Below are 22,808 nucleotides of genomic sequence, written 5' to 3'. Positions count from 1 at the left end.
CTCAAAAGGGCCACTTAGCTGCAAAGGTGAGTGGGTGCATATTATACATCATATGGCTAATATAGAGATTGCTGGCTTTTCAAAAGGCAGACAGAAGGAGATCAAGTTCTACCAGCTAAACCATTTGGTTTGGCAAGGTATGGTAGCTACTAGCTAGTGGATTCCACTGGTGATCAGGTATTCTCTGTTAATGGAAAAGTCCAAGGCATGCACACATAACAATGGAAAAAGACACACCCTACAAGCTACACAGTACACTTGATTTGTTTTGATTTATTAGACATAATGATTACATGTTAAATGCTTTTCACGGAAACGTCAAGGATAAAATACCAATGGAACACTGGAACAAGGAAACTTGAGAGACAAAAAAGATATGTAGGCCTACATGATGAGTGATTCATGAATGAATGCAGTGTCACAATAGTTTAATGTGAAGGCACCTAACTTTGATCAAACGTGAGCTAACTTTTAGGTTGGAGGAGGTCCTAGGCTGTGGATGGAGGGTTACCATGGATTATGATGGTGGAGTGTTATTATAGTTGTCAATTATTGAAATCCCAAACATGGAATATACTTGGACCATGCCACATTTAATGCCTGTCTCAGGACTGCCACCTGTCAGTATACAGTGGATAACTTCCCAGTCTCCAGGTTTTCGAAAGTATAGCTACCACTTTAACCCAGACATCTCAATTTTGGGCATGTCATTATAGGCTAAAAAGTACTGATCTACAAGCTCACAACATGCTGTTGTGTGACAAATGCACATTATAGTTATTATATGTATCTGCTTATAGCTATGGATGTTATTGTATCCGATTGATATGTGTAACATCTGCTCGACCTATGCATGTTATTGTATCGAGTGATATGAAACTAGTTTGAAACTGTGTAGTGACTTGAGTGAGTCAATATGAACATTTCCTATTCACGTGAGGGGTAATGGGTCTGATTGGGGGGTGATTAAATGATTTGTGCCACCCGACTTTACAAATAGAGGGTGTGGTACGGGGGGGGGAGGGGGAACAAACAAACCTGTGTCTCAGAAGCAACAGGGAGAAGAGAGAGATCTCCTAGGCGCCAGCATTACACCGTGTTTGAGTCATAAAGTTTAAACTAGTAATCTGCAGCCTACAATTAAGAAGCCCAGTGGAAAAGACCTCAGTGAAGTTAGCACCCCATATGATGAAAATATGAATATAATATATATTCTTTAGTGCTGGATTTGTGCTGCATTGTGCCGTAAATTTTATAATTTGTGCTGGTTTGTTGTGCATTTTTGAAATATCAATTTTTATATGGTTTTGAGCTTTGCTGAGCCCAGCACCCCCCAGTTTTTGGCTTCAAATAGAATAAAAAATGGTCTAATTATTTAGTGCTCATTGTGCTCTAATCTGTGCCGTTGAAATCAACAATTGTGCTATTTCTTTAAATTTTATATCAATATTTATAGGGTTTTGAGCTTTGCTCAGTGGCGTCCCCAGGAATTACATTTAGGGCAAGCGCGATTTTTTTTTGCAAAGCTCAAAACCATATAAATATTGATATATAAAAAAATTAATAGCACAATTGTTGTGGTCGATTGGTGCCAAAAACGGGGGGGGGGGGGGGGGGGGGAGCTGGGCTCAGCAAAGCTCAAAACCATATAAATATTGATATTTAAAAAATGATACCAGCACAAATTCTAAAAGTTACGGCACAGTGCAGCACAAATCCAGCACTAAAGAATGACACCAAATTTGTATTCATATTTTCATCATATGGATATGGGGTGCTGCTAACTTCACTGAGGTGTGGAAAAGGAACGTGCCGTTGTGCTGCGGGAATTCTAGTTCTGGATTTATGAATGAGAGACGCCGGTCGGTGTGTGGAATCAGACAGAGCAACGACGGGTGAGATAAATCCATGCGTGTTGTTACAGACTTAAGGGGCGGCCTACCGCAGTGGTTCTTTTTCATGTCAAGGACCCCCAAATTGACACTTATTAGCCCGCGGACCCCCGTTTGAAAAGATATGCCAGGGAACCCCATAAGAGAAGATTTTTACGGCTCTAGCAGTGATTCTGAACCATTTTAATTTTAAGGACCCCCAGGCCCCAGTTCGACATGCACTAGGCTGCGGACCCCCATTTAATGGCATTTCTATCCCTGGTACCCCAATTTATATTGTAAAATCAATGTTAATTTGAGTGTACAAATTTGTAGGCTCTGAGTTACAGACCCATTTAAGGGTCCATTTGGTTCCTATCCACCATTTAGCTGGGGACCCCCTGGAACCCCCTCAAGTACCCCTGGGGGTCCCCGGACCCCACTTTGAGAACCAATGATATCACTCTCGGGACCGCGGTAAGAAGAAGCCGTTCGGACCGTAAGGTGGGACTGTTTATTATTGTCATGTGACGCGAGTAAGCGACTGTCCGCGGTGGCGTTCTACAGTATATGGTGTGACTTTATTTATGGTTTATTGTGATATAAGGGTGTTACAAAAAAGACAGTGGGAATTGTTTGGGTTTTAAAATTTGTACCGCTGTGTAATACAATACGGCACATCAGGAGTACATTCTTATATTTAGGGCTAGGCCTATGTGATTCTGGTAATATTACCTTTTTTTTAAAGCACATTTTGCTATTTTCACAGAATTGAGGCAGCTATTAGCGATCATTTCCTTTAGCTGTCTTGTTGTCTTCACCTGATGCAATTGTGTGTACAGGTACCATGTGCAACAGGCCTACTAAAAATCTCCTGCAACTCCTGCAATGTAATGAGCGTGTTACTTTACGAGTCACCAAAGTTATTCAAACGCATTTTTTATGTTTCTAAAACATTTACTTTTTTTTTGGGATGATGTCATTTCTTGTTCTATTCTTCTCTGCAGTCAAGGGATCATTCATAGGTTGAGGAAGAGCACCCTCTAGCGTAATTAAAAAAAAAATCCGTCAATGGCAGGGAATATTAAGAGCCAGTGCAATATGTGTTATTAATCATTATTTGTGATGTTAAGTTGATAATTGAATGCTTAACAGGTACCTGTCAGAGTTGCTGTTCTGTCTCCAGTATGGTCGGGCTGTACCATATCAGGATAGCAGAGGGGGTGATGATGTGCTGTTGTAATTGCTCGATATGTTGTAGTGTGAAGAAGGAATCATTATATTTGTAGTTCATGGAGACCTTTGGGGTTTAAAGGTATTTCAGTATTTATTGTATGTTCAGTTGGGTGTTTAATATGTTTTAGAATACCCCTGTGGATGGTGCAGTCTAATGGTGCAGTCTAGCTCACCTGGGTATAAAGGGCTGCTGCCAGTTAAGACTATTAAGACCGGGAACGTCATTTTAAGATTTATTTGGCTATTAAAAAAATGTGCAGATATACAAACTGAAACATTCTGGACTTTTACTTGTAACAGAGTATTTCTATATTGCAGTATTGATACTTTCACTTAAGTAAAGAGTTTGAGTACTTTTTCCACCACTGGAAGTTGCTCAAGTAATGCTCAGTGTTAGCTCAAACCATTGAAAAATGTAAGGAAACGCTGGTTCTACCCTGTATGAATCATCATATGTATCCTCATGTCACCCCTTTTACCAAAGCCTTTACCACAAACTGTGCAACTAAAGGGTTTTCCCCCAGTATGGGTCCTCATGTGCATCTGCAGATGTGCTTTTTGAGTAAAGTGTTTGTCGCTACAAATCGTACAACTAAAGGGTTTTTCCCTTGTATGAATCTTCAGATGTCTGCTCATGTCACCCCTTTGACCAAAGCCCTTGCCACACACTGAGCAACTAAAAGGGTTTTCTCCTGTATGGCTCCTCATGTGCATCTGCAGATGTGTTTTTTGATGAAAGTGTTTGTCGCTGCAAACTGGACAACTAAATGGTTTCTCCCCTGTGTGAATCCTCCAATGTATCCTCAGACAACCCATTCTACTGAAGCCTTTACCACAAACTGTACAGCTAAAGGGTTTTTCTCCTGTATGAGTCCTCGTGTGTATCTTGAGATTTCCATTTCGGCTAAAACGTTTACCACAAACTGTACAACCAAATATTTTCCCCCCTGTGTGAGTTTCCGCGGATGTAGCTTGTTCTGATGACTTGCTAAAAGACAAAAACTGTCCGTCCACAGTTTGTGTTCTGTGTAATGTCAGTGCGTTTAAAGCTGACAGCTCTTCTCTGGTCTCCTCCCACTCATCAATGTCTTCAGTGTCAGATTCAGAACAGCGTGAAGAGAGGAGCTGGACGTCACTAGTTGGTTGTGATGTTCCACAATACTCTACACCAGCTTGTGTTTTCACGTGTTCAGTTGAAGTGCTGGCTAGGGGCTCCGTCTCTCTTACATTATCTTCACTTTTCACTGCGAGCAATGTCATCGCTGACCAGTCAGCCTCCTCCGGTCTTTGGCGTTTCTCCTTGTGTTCCTCTTTAATCCATGGAGACTCTGGTTCCTCCTGGATGGGACTGGAGCTCATCTGTTGATGTTGATGAGGGGAAACCTCCTCTTTACACACAGGGGGGTGCAGGACGTCTAGGAAAAAAGAAAATAACAGACCATTAAATGTTTCATCTTAATCTACAATCTGTGGTAGGCCTATAGGGAATTTCTGTTTGTCGAAAATAGCCGATCTAAAAGCTCACAAGGCTTCAGAAATAGCTCATGCGTGGTGAGGTTTTGGACATGCAAGGTTCCCATCCGACAGCGATGATGTGTATGGAGAAGGACCATTAAACACAGAGCGTGCAGTGGATATTGGGGATGGTCTACCACAAGGGTTCCCAAACCTTTCAGACCGTGACCCCCCAAAATAATCATATTTGAACTGAGGACCCCCCCACCCTGACAAGCACGAATTGTAGGCATTACATTTAGTTTGTCTCGGTTCCACAGACAAACATTGTGAAAATAGACAAACAACAAGCTCACAGATTGCTTGTACATACTCTACCACACAGATTGGACAAAATTACATTGTATTCATTAAAAAAAACTCTTACATAGTTCCGCTTTAAGCAATTTAGAGCCTGACATAATCGGGTTAGTATTTGTACATTCTTGTAGGCCCAATTAAAACATATTTACATATGCCAATAATAACATCATACAGTTTATAACAATTATTTATGTATATTACGAAGACGATAAATGTTCATATATTGTGCAGACCCAGCAGCCTACAGAGTATAAACCCTTTCCACTCCTTTTCATGGAGCTTTGTTTATTATTATAGTGGCAATGCATACATTTTTTTGTGAAGACATTTTTATATTTTTGATCAATCTGCATGGTAGAGTATGTTAATACAATATAACTAGAACATCCGCATGGTTGTATGTTGATAGAATATAGCTAAGCTAGTATAGGCGACATCTGCAGTGGTTGGAGTTGGTCTTCTACCTGCTCTTCTGTTGAGGCATTTACATTCTGTGGTCAGGTAGGACATCTATTGGCTGAACAGTGGTACTGCATGGAGGTCAAATAGCAGTTCATCCTCTGCTCAAACAGGCTTTCCCTTACAGCTCAACAATTTTTGGTGCTTGTCACGCACAGTGGTGAACAGTAACTAAGCACATTTATTTGAGTATTGTAGTTCGTAGAAATATTGTACTTTCAAATATAGTGAAAATAGCAGATCTACAAGCTCACAACGTGTGTTCATGTACATACCTGCTGCTAAGTGGACCTACCAATGCGTTGCCAATCTTTTGCACCTTATGTCTAACCTCTAATGTACATATCTGCTTCTTATTTATACTATGTGTATGCGTATGTAAATATCTTTGATTTGGTGCTCCCTCTCTGCTGCTCCCCTTGTTTTATTTCCTTTCTGGAAAACGACAAAATGATGGAGACTTCACCAAAAAATAATTTCACCCACTGATTTTCACCTGTAAGCCTGTTCTAGACAATAAAACTGATCCTGATAGTGGACAGAGGAACCGTCGTTTTTTATAACAAGCCTTGGGCTGGCCACAGGAGTGACAGATCTCCTTCTATGGAGGACTGGCGGTTGATACAGGATCTTCTGGAGCTAACTGACCCCACAGGGTCTGCAGCCTGTGCTGGAGGCAGGGGCAGCGGTGGACAGTAACTAAGTATATTTACTCAATTGCACTGTTGATTTCGTCAACTAAAACTATGACGAAAAATGTTCGTCGACTACCTTTAATCACTGACGAAAACAAACTAAAAACTAAGCTACGATGACTAAAACTAAGACTAAATATATTGACAATTTCGTCAACAAATAAAAACTAGACTAAAATGTTATGGAGGGACTAGTGGAGAAGAGATCCAGTAGAACTAAAAGTCAAGTCATTTTATGCTTGGTTGCGCACGGGTGTTGTGCAAGCTCACAACGCGTCGCGCTGCAACGCATTGTGAGCTTGTAGATCGGCTATTTTCAGTGTGCAAGTGTAAAATCAGCCATTGCAACGCCATCAAGGCACCGCCAAAATACATTTTAGTTGACTAAATCAACTGTAGGTTTAGTCGACCAGATGACTAAAATATGGCTAAAACTAAATGATGTTTTATTCAAAAGACTGACTAAAACAAAATGTATTGTCAAAATCAACACTGCTCAATTGCTGCCACAATTGTGGAGCCTCTCCTGCTGTTGGACTGAGAGACATAAAACCTACATTTTACATATTTTATGTTTTGAAAACACAAACACCGTTTTTTTAGACAGCTAAGAGCCGACCTTCTTAGCCGCTGTAAAAGCACGGTAAGCCTCTCTTGGCTCATTGCTTTTCTACAATGGTTACCAACAACATGGCAACATTAATACCTGATGAAGGTCAGGCTAACCAAAAGGTTGTATTCTCAATAAATACTCTGTACTGTAAGTGAAGACAGTATGCAGGATTCCCTTTTTTTCATGCATTGACTGCCTCCTTGACTGCTCCTATGCACCTGTCCTTGAAGTAGGTGTGCAGAAGGACATTTTTTTTTAAAACTAACATTAATATCATAGACATCCAGAATAAGATAAGACCTTTATTGATCCCACGGGGGAATTCAGTCATCAAAGGCAGTAGAGCAGTTGAAATACTAGTTACAGGGCAAGAAAAAGTACAGTACACTTACAAACATCATCACTATAATGAACAGAGTAAACAACAGTATATACACAACAGTATAGACCCTCAACAAAGCTTGCATTATGCAGGACAAAAGAAAAGATATACATACACACAGTAACCATGTCAGATCCTTACTGTCCTTACTGTAATGAGCTGTGTGAGATGTTATTACTGTAATTAGACTATTGAACAAGCCAAGAGAGATTATGAATCTTGATGGCTCCAGGCACAAAAGAACAGTCTAAGTCTCCTTGGTCTATCCGTTCCTCTCGCTCCACCTCACAGGATCCATCACTACGTCACCGTGCTCCCTCCTGTTGTCACCTGTGATGCAGCGGACGACGCCGGTGTCATCGGAGAACTCCTGGATGTGAAAGGTTTTCGGGTTGAAGCGGAAGTCAGAGGTGTTTACGGGGAACAGGAAGGGTGACGGCTAGGGCTGTCACGATTACAAATTTACAAAAATAAAATAATTGCGATTAATAATTTAATTGTGTGTTTGGCATTGAATATTGGAACATATGAATACAAAAAAAAAATCTGGCTTCGTAATAGAAAATTACACAGGGCATATATGACAAATAACTTACATTTGCATGTATTAAAATGTATTATTACAATTGTATACATGTAAAGATAGCAGAAATAGCAGATGCTTGTAGATCTGCTGTTTCTGCTTTTTTTAATATTTGAAAATATGTGACCATTTTTCAACATGTAGACGATTATGACGATTATGTAAAAATGATTGCGATTAAACGATTATTAAAAAATTGTAACAGGCCTAATGTACCCTGAGGAGCACCCGTGTTGCTTAATCAGACCGGAATCCCTGCAGTCTAACGTGCTGCTGTCTACCTGTTAGACAGTCCGTGTTCCATGTCACCATACCGCAAGTCCACCTGCATCACAGCGAGCTTCTCCGCTAGCAGGTGTGATTGGATGGCGTTGAAGGCACTGGAGAAGTCAAAGAACGCGATCCTGTCGGGCTCAGCTATTGGTCGCGTCGTCCACCCCGAGGTTTCAGGTGCTGCTCCAAGGCCTTCATGACCTGTGATGTTTGGGGGGCGACTGGCCTGTAATCGTCAGGGGCAGAGGGAGCACTTTTCTTTGGGTTACAGGGACAAGGCAGGATGTCTTCCACAGCTGGGGGCACCTTCCCCCCCCCCCCCCCAGCCCTCAGGGGGAGGTTGAAGAGGTCCCTGAACGTGACAGCAAGTTGCTCAGAGTCGGCACACACACCTTCAGCAGCCGGGAGTTGACGTTTGTCTGGCCCCGCTGCCTTCCTGGGTGTCGGTCTGGGCCAGTGGTGGAAAAAGTACTCAAATTCTTTACTTAAGTAAAAGTACCAATACTGAAATATAAAAATACTCTGTTACAAGTAAAAGTCCAGAATAAAAAATGTACTTAACTAAAAGTACAAAAGTATTGGCATCAAAATGTACTTAAAGTATCAAAAGTAAAAGTACTAGATATTTGAAAATAGCCGATCTACAAGCTCACAACGCGTCGCGCTGCGACGCGTTGTGAGCTTGTAGATCTGCTATTTTCAAATAGCCTAGGTTTAAAATAGGGCTAAAGTGGTTAATCTATGTTTCATTATATCATAATTTATATCTGAAAAGTAACTAGTAACTAAAGTTTTCAAATAAATGTAGTGGAGTAAAAGTACAATATTTGCCTCTGAGATGTAGTGGAGTAGAAGTAAAAGTAATGGAAATTGGAAATACTCAAGTAAAGTACAAATACCTCAAAATTGTACTTAAGTACAGTACTTAAGTAAATGTACTTAGTTACTTTCCACCACTGGTCTGGGCGACGTGATGCCCAGGACCTGGTGGGGGCTGTCACCTGCCTCCCGGGGCAGTTGCTGGTCCCGCTGATGTCCTACTCGGAGAGAGGCCGCCCCTGGTCGTACGGCACGGCCACTGCAGGTCGAGTGCCGCCTGGACCGATAGAAGAAGAACAGGTTCATGTCATTGGCCCCCTCCCTGGTCCCTGTCACTGCAGTGCTTGCCCCCCCCACACACACACACACACAAACGTCCCTGGTGTTGTTTTGCAGTAGGCAGCTCTCAAGTTCACAAAACTGTGCAATTGTTCAGCTACGTCAGCACTGTTCAGTTAGCACTCCTCTTCTCTGGCACAGGGGGGTTTGACTCTGTGCCGGAGGTGCGTTTCAGCGGTGTGTTTGGAAGGATGTTGCGCCACCTGGTGCCGTCCTTTGGGTGGTTTGGGTGGCTGCGGAAAGACGGGGTTGATTCACACGTGTGGCCCGTCGGCACTGGCACGGTTTCTCTTGCCTCCAGGCTGCTAGCAGCATCAGAGGGGTTCTGTACCAGACTAAAAGCATCAGAGGGGTTCTGTACCAGACTAAAAGCATCAGAGGGGTTCTGTACCAGACTAGCAGCATCAGAGGGGTTCTGTACCAGGCTAGCAGCATCAGAGGGGTTCTGTACCAGGCTAGCAGCATCAGAGGGGTTCTGTACCAGGCTAGCAGCATCAGAGGGGTTCTGTACCAGGCTAAAAGCATCAGAGGGGTTCTGTACCAGGCTAGCAGCATCAGAGGGGTTCTGTACCAGGCTAGCAGCATCAGAGGGGTTCTGTACCAGGCTAGCAGCATCAGAGGGGTTCTGTACCAGGCTAGCAGCATCAGAGGGGTTCTGTACCAGGCTAAAAGCATCAGAGGGGTTCTGTACCAGACTAAAAGCATCAGAGGGGTTCTGTACCAGGCTAGCAGCATCAGAGGGGTTCTGTACCAGACTAAAAGCATCAGCCTGTACCAGGCTAGTTTTTTGCAAGCAGGTGTTGGTGTAGATGGTCTGGGTGCCGGCTGCTTTGCAAATCCGAGGCAACATGGAGGCAAGGAAGTTTATCCCCATGGGCTCTCTGGTGTACCTGACGTTAGGAGAGAGAAGACACCGTAGTAGAGTCATGAAAACCACACTGTGAACTACACTAACAAAAAGATGAGCATGTAGGGCTGCAACTATTGACTATTTTATTAGTGATTATTCTATCGTTTGCTATGTCGATTAATCGAATAATTGAGTGTTTGTGTGTATATATATATATATATATATATATATATATATATATATATATATATATATATATATATATATATATATATATATATATACATACACTGTATACATACACTGTATACATACATCGAATAGATTAACCACTTAAGCCTTATTTTATACGTCATCGCACAACAGTGTTGTGCAACAGTGAAATAGCAGATGCACAAGCTCACAACGTGTAGCAGCGATAAGCATTGTGAGCTTGTACATCTGCTACGTTCTTCTAACTTTTAACCTACAATGACCTGCCCCAAAATGGGGATCGATTGTTAATCAAATATCTTATTAAAGTATCAAATATCAATATAGTAAAAATAGTAGTATATATATAATCAATCAAATCAATTAACTCATTGAGTGCCCAAATTATTTCTGGCTATTTCTGGCCAGTACGATTTAGATTTCTTTTTTTTTTCAAAGTAAAAAAAAAGTGCTTAGGAAGCGAGATACAGCCTTTTTCAGTTATAAGTTAAACAAGGAGTGGATGGAGCTGCAAATCTTCAGATAATGATATCTTGGGTTCTGAAGATTTTATTTTACTACTTTTTTTCAAAAACACGTGAAACACGTGAACACGTTGCACCATAGCGTTAAAACACATGAAACACGTGAATGGCACTCGATGAGTTAACTGTTGCACCCCTAAATAATAGGCTACCAAAAAAAACACGAGAGCTTGGCTGTACATAATGGTCAGCTCACCACAGATCTTTGGTGGTTGGTATTGTTGTATTTCGTATTGGATGGAGGTAGAAGGCGGGCGGATCGTCGGGCAGCAGCGAGAGGTATTTCTCCAGCGACGCCACGGGACACAGCGGGTTCCCGGGCTGCTCGCACATGAACCCCGGCAGGCAATGTCTATTGCCTGTTTCCCCGGGGGCGTCCCTGTGGGTTTTGGGGTATTCGCTGAGCGCCAGCGTCACGTACTTCCGGCCGCCGCCGGCCCCGGCCGCGGCGTCCCGGTGGACGGAGAACGACTCGGCCTTCAGGTGACGGTTGCCCTCTCTGCCTCGGCGGCAGTGGTGGAAAGTAACTAAGTACATTTACTCAAGTACTGTACTTAAGTACTTATGTACTTTACTTGAGTATTTCCAATTTCCAATACTTTTACTTCTACTCCACTGCATCTCAGAGGCAAATATTGTACTTTTACTCCACTACAATTATTTGAAAACTTTAGTTACTAGTTACTTTTCAGATATAAACTATGATATAATGAAACATACATTAACCACTTTAACCCTATTTTATAACTAGGCTATTTGAAAATAGCAGATCTACAAGCTCACAACGCGTCGCATCGCGACGCGTTGTGAGCTTGTAGATCGGCTATTTTCAAATATTTAGTACTTTTACTTTTGGTACTTTAAGTACATTTTGATGCCAATACTTTTGTACTTTTACTCAAGTAAATGTTTAATTTTGAATTTTTACTTGTAACAGAGTATTTTTATATTGCAGTATTGGTACTTTTACTTAAGTAAAGAATGTGAGTACTTTTTCCACCACTGCTCGGCGGCCCATGTGCAGCTGCACGTCGAACCACACCTTGCTGACCAGGCCCTCGGGCGTGTCCGGACTCAGCGCTCGAGAGCGCGTGATTTTCCTGAAGTCCGCCTCCGTCAGCGGCCGGTGGTGGAACGTGTTCCCTCCCGGCGGAGTCTTTCTCAGTCCCTCTCGGCGGAGTCTCTTCACCACCGCCAGGAAAATGATGTTGCTGGTGATGAACTGGGGGTCTTTCAGCAGACACATGGAGCGGCTGACGGGCGGGTCGTTGAGGTGGCGGTTGAGCCCCGCGCGCAGTCCCACGTAGCTGCTGAAACCGTAGGGCTCGCCCTTCCCGTTTTTCACGCTGGCGTAGAACTGGCGGAGGGTCTGGTTCAGCGCGACTTCGGTGACCGTCTTGAAGTCGACGGCCAGCTCTTTCTCGGCACACCAGGTCTGAAAACAGCGAACGGACCACTTGGTCTGTTTGAAGGTCCCGGCTTCGTATCTGGAGCGTTCCAGCTCTTCCAGGTCGCTCTCGTTAATTTCGCCGTGTCTTCGTTCTTTTTTTTCTTGTTCTTCCTCCTCCTCCTCCTCCTCGCTGTCGCTTTCTGTGAAATGTGCCATTTCAACTCAGCAAAATCAGAACCAAGGACTGTGAGTATGCGTTTTAGAAAGCCTTATTACCACACGTTTTAAGTGGAAGTAACGAGTCTCCACCGTAACATACAGTGCAGTACAGTGTTTTGATCCATCTGTACTTAACCCTTTTAGACACATTTTTTGATTTCTTTGGCTATTCAAAAATAGCAGATATACAAGCTATAAGCTATGAGCTTGTAGATCTGCTATATATTTTTTTAAGATAATCGTGAAAATGTGTGCAAATCTTTGAATATATACACATTTTTAACACAAACCTTTGCTTCTGGGGGTCCCTGGAACAAAACATTTTGAGATGGGGGGGGGGGGGGGTGTCCCAGACAAATACATATTATTTTTGGGTGGTCCTTGACATGAAAAAAGAGCCACTGATATTATAGCAACATATGTATTTTTTCAAAATCCCCAGAAGCAAAGATTTGAGTTACAAATGTTCGCTCTAAAAAACATATACTCATAGATTTGCACAAATTGTCATGATTTTTCAAAAGAATTGCAGATCTACAAGCTCGTAGCGCGGGCACTTGGTGCCGTGCTACGAGCTTGTATATCTGCTATTTTTGAATAGCCCAAAGTATAAAATAATGGTTACAGCTAAAAGAATCTAAAATGACACAGTAGGCTATGCGTTCCCGGATTGAATCAGTGTAGGCACTGCTGCAACGATTGAAAGCCGGCATTACACTCTAAGACAGTGGTCTTCAACAGGGGGTCCGGGACCCCTAGGGGGTCCTCAGAGTTACTGCAGGGGGGCCACAAAATCTTTGTGTGATGGGAACTTTTTATTTTATTTTTTACATTAACCACTTCAACCATAAAATCCCTATTCTGTGGGGAACATTAGCCGAAAATAGCAGATCTACAAGCTTGTAGATCTGCTATTTTTGGCAAAGAGATTTGGTGTAGAGGGGGGAAAAAGAGTAGATCAAGTACAGAGCCAACGATCAAGATCACCAAGTATTGAGGGTTAATAAGTGAAATAAACAAAAAACATTAGTTCACACTGATTAAATCTATGAAAAGGTTTAATCTGCAACACAATTTTATACAATGTGTAGTGGGGGTCCCTGCTTCATCTCTCTCTCAGCTAGGGGGTCCTTGGCCTGAAAAGGTTGAAGACCCCTGCTCTTAGATACAAGGAATACAGTGAAATCCAGGCACAGACGGGATTAAAACACTTCTTTACTGAACACTACGGAATATCTCAGAACACAAGCGGCCCGATTCGACGAGTAACATCCGTGGCTTGAAGTTACTTTATATTCTAAATGTGTATTATGTATGGAGGAGGACCATTGAACACAGAGCAGTGCAGTGGATATTGGGGGTGGTCTACCGAGACTGACTGAAGTTATACTTAATGTGAAAATGGATTAAAAAAACTAATCTGTCGGTCTCGTCCGAAGCTAACCGTGCCACAGACCTTGATGTGTGTGTGACAGAGAGAGTTACCTGAAGAGCTGTTATTGGAGACAGACGTCAGAGCAGACTGTGCTGGAGGAGAAAGTGGAGCCAGGTCTTCATGAGGCTGGTCTGTAGCTCCGTCTATGGCCCTCGTGGAAGCTGCAACACATTCAGTGAAAGAAGAGTGAGCCTTCATAGACACAGACAATATAAAGATCTGTTGTTTTTATTACTGTGTATTATTATCATCATCTAGATTTGTGCAGGTGTTAACATTTACCGACCATTTTGATAATGATCCTAAATCTTGACGAGTGTCAAGAGTGTTATTACCGCATTTAACCACTTGGTGTCGCACTTGACTACGGAATATAATGACAGTGCATGAAGGAGACAGAGTGACAGTCACACATGGTTCATATAAACTACTACTTCTACTTCACTTTCCTTCTTCTACGGGTCTTCAATGTTTTCAGGCCAAGGACCCTCTAGCTGAGAGAGAGATGAAGCAGGGACCCCCTCTATATTGTATAAAAATGTTGTTTCAGATTTAACTTTTTTTGGTTTACTTGGTCTGCTCTTTTTTCCCTCTACACCAAACACCTCTTTGCCAAAAAAATAGCCAATCTACAAGCTCACAACGCCTCGCAGCGCGAGGCGTTGTGAGCTTGTAGATCTGCTATTTGTATTTAATAGTTCGCCTCAGAAAAGGGATGCTAGGGTTCAAGTGGTTAAGGTAAAAATAAAACATATCACACAAAGATTTGGCGGACCCCCTGTAGTAACTCTGAGGACCCCCTTGGGGTCCCGGACCCCCTGTTGAAGACCCCTGTTCTAAAGTTTAATCGAATTGCCATTTTTTTGCCCCAAAATGCAAACATGTAAAGAATAAATGTATGGTCAGAAATTATACATGATTTGAACATGCATGGTAAGTCATTATCAGACCTTCAACTTATTGTTTATCCCCCAAATGACTGGCTATCAAAGGTTTTATAACAAATTGTAAAAAGAATATTGAGCCTTAATGTAAATACAAATATATATATTATATGCAGGCTATTTGGCCCCTCATTTGTGAACCAAATGTAGATATAATACCAAATATGTTTCTAACAAGTGATCATTACCATGATGATGTGCACTGACTCACCAGAAGGTGGCAAACGGCAGCCGTGGTCCGTTGCTTCTCCTTCACAGCGTTCAGGGTCCTCCACCTCCTCCTTTACCATGACTTTTTAGGAGAGAGACACAAATCATCAATATTAACCCATTAAGACCTGGAACGCATCTGTGTCATTTTTTGATTTGAGCAAAAAAAAAGCATTATTTTACACTTTGGCTATTCAAAAATAGCAGATATACAAGCGAGTGCCGCGCTATGAGCTTGTAGATCTGCTATTTTTGAAAAATCCAGAAAATGTGTGCAAATTAATATTTATATTCTTTTAAAGCGAACATTTTTAACTCAAATCTTTGCTTCTGGGGGTACAAAATACCACATATTTTGAGATGGGGGTCCGCGGCCAAATACACATCATTTTGGGGGTCCTTGACATGAAAACGTTTGAGAACCACTGATATAGAAACAATAGTTTTTCAGAAAACACCCCAACATTTTTTTCTTCTATGGATTAGTCACCCCATGGAGACTTGAATTCATGGATATTTTTTTGTTTGTCTCATTCCTAAGACAATAATTTGATGACCAGCGGACCGGTAGGCAGCGGTTCCGGTAGGAGACACAAAGGAGACTCTTTGTGTCTCCTACCAGAACCGCTGCCGGTCATCAAATTATTGGCTTAGGAATGAGACAAAAACAAAAAAAATATATATCAAAAACAAAAAAAATATACCAAATCATTTTTGGGTGTGAACTATCCCTTTAAACGTAGGTCTAACCACGGTGTGTAGTAGTAGTGCACCATTTCCCAGCTGGTTTCTGAGCTTGAGACCCAAAAGAACCATTTGGTGTCTCCCGGGACAACGCTCCACACGTCCCAGACGCTTCTCCCTCCTGGCTCCCAAACTGTGGAACTCCCCATTGCAGTTAGAACTGCAGACTCACTCTCAATCAGTGGTGGAAAGTAACGAAGTACATTTACTTAAGTACTGTACTTAAGTACGATTTTGAGGTATTTGTACTTTACTTGAGTACCGGTATTTCCAATTTCCAATACTTTTACTTCTACTCCACTACATCTCAGAGGCAAGTATTGTACTTTTACTACACTACAATTATTTGAAAACTTTAGTTACTAGTTACTTTTCAGATATAAATTATGATATAATGAAACATACATTAACCACTTTAGCCCTATTTTATACCTAGGCTATTTGAAAATAGCAGATCTACAAGCTCACAACGCGTCGCGACGCGTTGTGAGCTTGTAGATCGGCTATTTTCAAATATTTAGTACTTTTACTTTTGGTACTTTAAGTACATTTTGATGCCAATACTTTTGTACTTTTACTCAAGTCAATTTTGAATTCTGGACTTTTACTTGTAACAGAGTATTTTTATATTGCAGTATTGGTACTTTTACTTAAGTAGAGAATTTGAGTACTTTTTCCACCACTGCGAGTCACTCCCAATCCTCCTATAATTTCACAAACCTCTGTAGTGCGTGGTGTAGTGTGTGGTGTAGTGCGTGGTGTAGTGCGTGGTGTAGTGCGTGGTGTAGTGTGTGGTGAGGCCAAAATTTGTTCAGCCCGGTTCTCCTCAGTGGCTGGAGCTATTGATCTGAATTTGCACACAGCCATTCACCATTACCATGTGCACCTAACAGCGAAGCCCGTTTTTCGATTTTCCCGAAATCGCAGCTGTTTATTAGCGTTTTTGTGTTCGCTGGCTCCTGGGTTGCCAAATCATGTGCGCATATCCCCCCACGGGTATGGTCTAGTGCAGGGGTCTTCAACGTTTTCAGGCCCCCTAGGACCCCCTAGCTGAGGACCCCCTAGCTGAGAGAGAGATGAAGCAGGGACCCCCTCTATATTGTATAAAATTGTGTTTCAGATTATACTTTTTTTGTTTACTTGGTCTGCTCTTTTTCCCCTCTATATCCATTACCTCTTTGCCAAAAATATCCGATCTACCAGCTCACAACGCCTCGCAGCGCGAGGCGTTGTGGGCTTGTAGATCTGCTATTTTTGGCTAAAGTTCTCCTCAGAAAAAGGGATGCTAGGGTTCAAGAGGTTAAGGTAAAAAGAAAAATCGTATCACACAAAGCTTTGGCGGACCCCCTGTAGTAACTCTGAGGACCCCCTAGGGTCCCGGACCCCCTGTTGAAGACCCCTGGTCTAGTGTATGTAGTCTGAAGACTAACCTCTTCAGAGCCCTTAACCTAGATATGACGACCATGCAGACATACAGTACCATGGTCATTTGTTCTCGTGTTCTTGTTACTTGGGCTTAGGCTTGTTTTCTTCTTGACCACAATGCTAAAAATGTCATTTAGATAGCATGTTATCTAGATAGAAGCTACTCAGGCAGCCTGAAGAAGAGTTATAACACTCAAAACGCCTTGCTGAGTAGTCTACGTCTAGTCTGACATTTAACAACCTGAACCAGTCCAGAAAACAGAGGATAAAGAGTGTTCAGGCTAATCAGAACACCTGTAACCTGGACAATGAGGGTTCGTTTTGTTTAGTTTTTTTGTGGATGGGGCTGTGACATCATGTAAAAAAATGATGTTCCTATAGGTCAGTGGTTACAAGATTGGGGCCAGTGACTTTGAGAAGCCACTGGCCCAGAGGTCCCTGCAGATAACGCCTGCATTGTGTAATAAATACATTTGGTTCTCAAAACATTTAATTTCAAGAGAGAGCATAGACAGACAACATGCATGATTTACAGTGAGACAGTAAGACAGGGGTCTTCAACGTTTTCAGGCCAAGGACCCCCTAGCTGAGAGAGAGATGAAGCAGGGACCCCCTCTATATTATATAAAATTGTGTTTCAGATTAAACTTTTTTTTGGTTTACTTGGTCTGCTCCAAAAATAGCCGATCTACAAGCTCACAACGCCTCGCACTGCGAGGCGTTGTGAGCTTGTAGATCGGCTATTTTTGGCTCAAGTTCTCCTCAGAAAAAGGATGCTAGGGTTCAAGTGGTTAAGGTAAAAAAAGAAAGAAGTATCACACAAAGATTTGGCAGACCCCCTGTAGTAACTCTGAGGACCCCGGACACCCTGTTGAAGACCCCTGCAGTAAGAGATGATGGACAACATAACCGATAAATGGAGAGAAAGAAAGAAAGAAAGACAGACAGACATGTTGACAACTTACTGAAGTGTGGATGGTCTTCAGGTTCCTCCTTCTTAACAGAAAAACCTGTGGCTGCTGGGTCCGGAGAGTTCATCCTCACCTGCAGTCTGGACTCCACACACTGGTCTGGAATGGAGGAATAGAAACTCCCAGGGGAGTTTAGGATGAATTGAGATGAGAAACTCCACAATAACAGGACAATAAGGGAGGAAGTAACTTGGCTAATGACTTAGAATCACAATCAGAATCATCTTTTATGGTCACATCGCAGGTTTACAAGAAGTGGGCGAAATTACATAAAAGAGTTATTGTGCAAGCTCCATTTTCTGCTTGTTTTGTTCTTAGTAAAAGAAGAGAAAAAGAAGAGGGTGGGGAAGGGGGGGCAGGGCGAGCAAGGAAAAAATTAAGAAAACAGAGAAACATGTCGAGGATAGATATCTACATAATGAATAATAATAATACACAAAGCATAGTTCAGCTGCACATGAGCTCAGACATAAGGTTGGACACTCAGGTGGCAGCACTGTGGCAGGTACTTTTTAATTGATTGATAACCTTTCCGTCGCATTGGGAGGCAAACTGCAGCCCAGAGTTTGGTGGAACACATTGGAGTCAATGAGAGCCCGGGGCGACCTAGCCTGGTAAACCCCCTCCCTCCGGAAATGTCATTTGCATTTGATTTCAGGGAGGTCTGGGATTGCGCAGGGAGTAGAGATGGCCGAACACTGCGTGTCCGAACCAATCAGCGGCTGCTAGGGGCGGGATCATCCAATCACCTGCCTAGTAGCTTGAAAAAAAAGAAAAACTGTCTGTCATCGATTCTGCGACCGGAGTCTCAGATGGGAAGTAGGCTGTGAAACAAATGTGTGTCGCAAGCTTCTTCCATTTGACGGTGTCAGGTTAGGGGCGACCTGCTAATGAACAAACACTACTTCTGAACGACTGTGACCTTTGTAAAAAATTATCTACCCCGGGAAATAAAAGAAGACATAATTATCACACATTGTTTTCTGCTGTGTTGCTTTTCGACGTGTACACTGTATTTATAGAGGTAGCTAAAGAGTACTTTTCTGAACGTGCCAAAGTATCGCGAGACTGTCGGTCATTGACAGCCTGACAAACCAAATCTCGCGATACTGCCGAGCCAGAAACGATACATGGCGGCTGTTTAGATGCCTCTATAAAATTATACAGTGTGCACATCGAAAAACAAGTGATTAGAAAACAACCTCTTTTATATTCCTGAACCGATTAACTGACAAAGGACGCAATCATTCAAAAAAAAGTGTTTGTTCACACAAGCTGTTCCAGCCGGCTTTCCGTTCCAGTTTTGCCTCCCATGTGCGTCAATGAGCGCCTGCCTGGCCCATGGGATGTCTGTACCTTCTTCTATCATAAGCCTTGGAGGAAAGCCTGCAGTGAGGAGAGAGAGAGACAGAGAGAGTCACCTGAAGAGCTGTTGATGGAGACAGATGTCAGAGCAGACTGTGCTGGAGGAGAAAGTGGATCCAGGTCTTCGTGAGGCTGGTCTGTAGCTCCATCTACGGCCCTCATGGAAGCTGCAACACATTCAATGAAAAGAGCAGACCGGTGAGTCATCAGAAAATGGATGGAAGAGCGAGTGAGCAAGAGGAAGTACTTAATTCACGAGGACAATTTCACGATAAATTAAAATCTCTGCGATACGATTATTGTGAGCGTTTTTTTTTTTATCACGATAAAAGATTAGCGTCCCATCCCTGGTCTCCACTCACTCACCCAGCTCAAAGTCCTGGAAGTGTTGGGGTAATCGTCTCTCTCTCTGGGTCCGTCCTGGAGAAGTCATCTTCACCTGCAGGCTGGACTCCACACACTGGTCTGGAATGAAGGAATCGAATAGGGACTTTAATGTGACATCATGGGCCTAGGCCTGTCACCATTATTCCATGATCGTCTAATCCAGGGGTCTTCAACGTTTTCAGGCCAAGGACCCCCTAGCTGAGAGAGAGATGAAGCAGGGACCCCCTACTCTATATTGTATAAAATTGTGTTTCAGATTTGTTTGTTTTTTAACTTAGTCTGCTATTTTTTCCCTCTACACCTATAGCCTCTTTGCCAAAAATAGCAGATCTACAAGCTGCTGCGAGGCGTTGAGAGCTTGTAGATCTGCTATTTTCGGCTAATGTTCCCCTCAGAAAATGAATTTTAGGGTTCAAGTGGTTAATGTAAAAAAACGAAATCCTACTGCACAAAGATTTGGCGGACCCCCTATAGTAGCTATGAGGACCCCCTACGGGTCCCGGACCCCCTGTTGAAGACCCCTGGTCTAATCACAATTATTTTTGCATATTCGTCATGAGCGTTCAGTGTTCATACATTTTCAAATATAAAAAAAGCAGAAATGGCAGATCTACAAGCTTACATTCTGCATAATGAGTACTTTCTACTTTTGGTACGTTAAGTACATTTTGATACCAATACTTTTGTACTTTTACTCGAGTACATTTTTTATTCCGGACTTTTACTTGTAAAAGAGTATTTCTACATTGCAGTATTGATACTTTTACTTAAGTAAAACATTTTAGTACTTTTGCAAACACTGATCATAGATGTATTTTTATCGAGTCTGACTTTTACTTTCGTAGCATTCATAGATATGAAAGTAAAAGTCAAGACTCAAAGTAGTCCATGAGCCAGACAAGATTTCATTATCAAAAGTGTGGGCAAAACCATACCTATATTAAATTGTTTATAGGGTCAATATAAGTAAATAAATATATGATAACCTTTCCACAGGAGCAGCTTTTTCATATTTATCACACATTTTGTTATTTCCCCCATACGTACATGACAGGTGAAAAAATATCAACATTTAAAAAAATAGTTATCATAATGAAACTTCCCCAGTTGATTACTTACATGAAGACAATGATTTATCATATTACAAGTTTTCTGAAATTGTATATTTAAATATGCAAATTAGGCATTAGGAAAATATGCCCGAATTTGCATAACTTTCCAAAATCAACATTGGAACATTGGACAAAGCCAGAGTCAACATTCTTATTTCATTTTGTTAAGATGTTGGAGTCAAAGGTTTTTAACGAGGGAATATTCAATATCTTGCTCAATTTTGGGGCTCTGGCTCATGGACTAAATGCCAAATTTGCATTTTTAAATATACAATTTCAGAAAACTTAATACGATATATAATACGATTATCGTAATACGATAAATCATTGTCTTCATGTAAGTAATCAACTCAGGAAGTTTCATTATGATAACTATTTTTTTAAATGTTGACATTTTTCATGTACGTATGGGGAAAATAACAAAATGTGTGATAAATATGAAAAAGCTGCTCCTGTGGAAAGGTTATCATATATTTATTTACTTATATTGACCCTATAAACAATTTAATATAGGTATGTTTTTCCCACTCTTTCGATAATCATTGCTCAATTTTGGGGCTCTGGCTCATAGACTAAAGGCTATGTTTACTAGCCCTGAAACATGACTGTCATATCATGACAGTCATGGATGAACTTCAACCTGGTGTTTGCACTTTCTGCCTTTTTATCCCGTACATCTACATAAACGTTCAGATTTCAAATATAAAGTGCTTACCCCATGGTCACGGATGTTAAAATTATGTACAGACCCTCAGAAGTACCCGTAACTTCCTTGTTGATAAATAAAAAGCATTTTAATCCGATCGGTGGCCATTTTATCCGTATTTTCTCCATATGCTTTCAACTACGCGACCCTATCGGTTGGGAGGTGTATTGCACCCTGGATACATTATAACTGTGAGAAAATGGCCACCGATCGGATTAAAAAGCTTTTTTATTGAACAATACGGAAGATAAAGGTACTTAGACCCAGGCGTATTAACTTGTAACATCCGTGGCCCTGGGGTAAGCACTTTATATTTGAAATCTGAACGTTTATTGTATATGTACTGGTTGTAAATGTAACATTTTCAAAAAACAGGAACAAGTAGCGCCATGTTTCAGGGCTAATCCAAGGCTAACATGTTAACCTGCTGTGTGCAGTGTAACGTCCAGCAGTGTGTGGTGTTGTTGTTGTGGTTCAGTGTGTAGTCTCCAGTGTGTATCTTCATGTTGTGGTTCAGTGTGTAGTCTCCAGTGTGTATCTTCATCCTTATATTCAGTGATAAATCTCTCCAGCAGATCAAAGATCTCCTCTGCGGCCACGTGGAGGCGCTGTCGCACCAGCAGCTTCACTGAGTCCAGTGGAATCATGTTATAATAACTATTAAATGTTATTAAAACTAATAAAAGTAACACAGCTACTGTAACTACACAATGTCTGTCTTCCTCATAGGATGGTTTTGGTAAACAACAGTTGCAGGGGGCGCAGTAGTATGACGTCACTGACAGGCGCCCGCTCTGCACACATGGGGTAATTATTTTTGCCCTGGTCGAGTTCTGTAAGACAGTAGTTATCAACAGTGGTTTCATGTCAACAAGGACCCCAGCCAAAATTATATGTATTTGGCTGTATTAGGGCAATTATAATGTATTATAAGGCATACAAGGCTTATTAGCCTGGGAACTTTTAAGTGACTTCACTGCTTGATAATAAACATAATAAGCAGAGACCATCGAATTAAAAAACACCCTGAGTCAGGGTTAGTTTTTATTCTATGTTCTGTGTCGCTCTCAAGTGGAAAAAAATCAGCAATAGGTCTACAACCTACAGCTTTTGGAAAGTGATTTAAATACAGTTATTATTTAAAATAGCTATAACATGTCAAGATTGCAGCCCACTAAACTGTAATAACTTTAAAGGGGCCAATACAACCCATCAATTATGCATA

The 22,808-nt window shown here is 41.7% G+C and overlaps 3 protein-coding genes across 4 annotated transcripts in view; 1 reads left to right on the top strand and 2 right to left on the bottom strand.

Annotated features, from left to right (window-relative positions):
* The window catches only part of LOC308074505 (heat shock protein beta-11-like), a 150,189-nt gene that overhangs the window by 52,697 nt on the left and 74,684 nt on the right, over positions 1-22,808 (top strand). The gene's annotated exons all lie outside the window — the stretch shown is intronic.
* Positions 3,353-22,271, bottom strand: LOC308074497 (uncharacterized protein). Of its 2 annotated transcripts, none has more exons than XM_080413959.1 (7): positions 22,008-22,271; positions 19,745-19,843; positions 19,435-19,545; positions 18,008-18,112; positions 14,875-14,955; positions 13,770-13,880; positions 3,353-4,522 (listed from the first exon to the last, which is right to left on the bottom strand). In XM_080413959.1, exons 1-7 carry the CDS (start codon positions 22,228-22,230, stop codon positions 3,540-3,542), a joined length of 1,713 nt encoding a protein of 570 aa, XP_080270085.1. In that variant the 5' UTR covers positions 22,231-22,271; the 3' UTR covers positions 3,353-3,539. The 2 variants fall into 2 exon arrangements, with proteins under 2 accessions (XP_080270085.1, XP_080270086.1); XM_080413960.1 differs by lacking the exon at positions 3,353-4,522 and adding an exon at positions 11,615-12,265.
* Positions 9,084-11,297, bottom strand: LOC308074502 (uncharacterized protein). The gene is made up of 2 exons (XM_080413966.1): positions 10,872-11,297; positions 9,084-9,978 (listed from the first exon to the last, which is right to left on the bottom strand). The coding sequence occupies exons 1-2, from the start codon at positions 11,210-11,212 to the stop codon at positions 9,201-9,203; spliced, it is 1,119 nt and encodes a 372-aa protein (XP_080270092.1). The 5' UTR covers positions 11,213-11,297; the 3' UTR covers positions 9,084-9,200.

The sequence above is a fragment of the Gymnoscopelus braueri genome, assembly GCF_963280865.1.
Source record: "Gymnoscopelus braueri genome assembly, chromosome: 19".
Lineage (NCBI taxonomy): Eukaryota > Metazoa > Chordata > Actinopteri > Myctophiformes > Myctophidae > Gymnoscopelus > Gymnoscopelus braueri.
The sequence above is the reverse complement of the archived record's forward strand: the minus strand, read 5'-3'. Positions and strand labels throughout refer to the sequence as shown.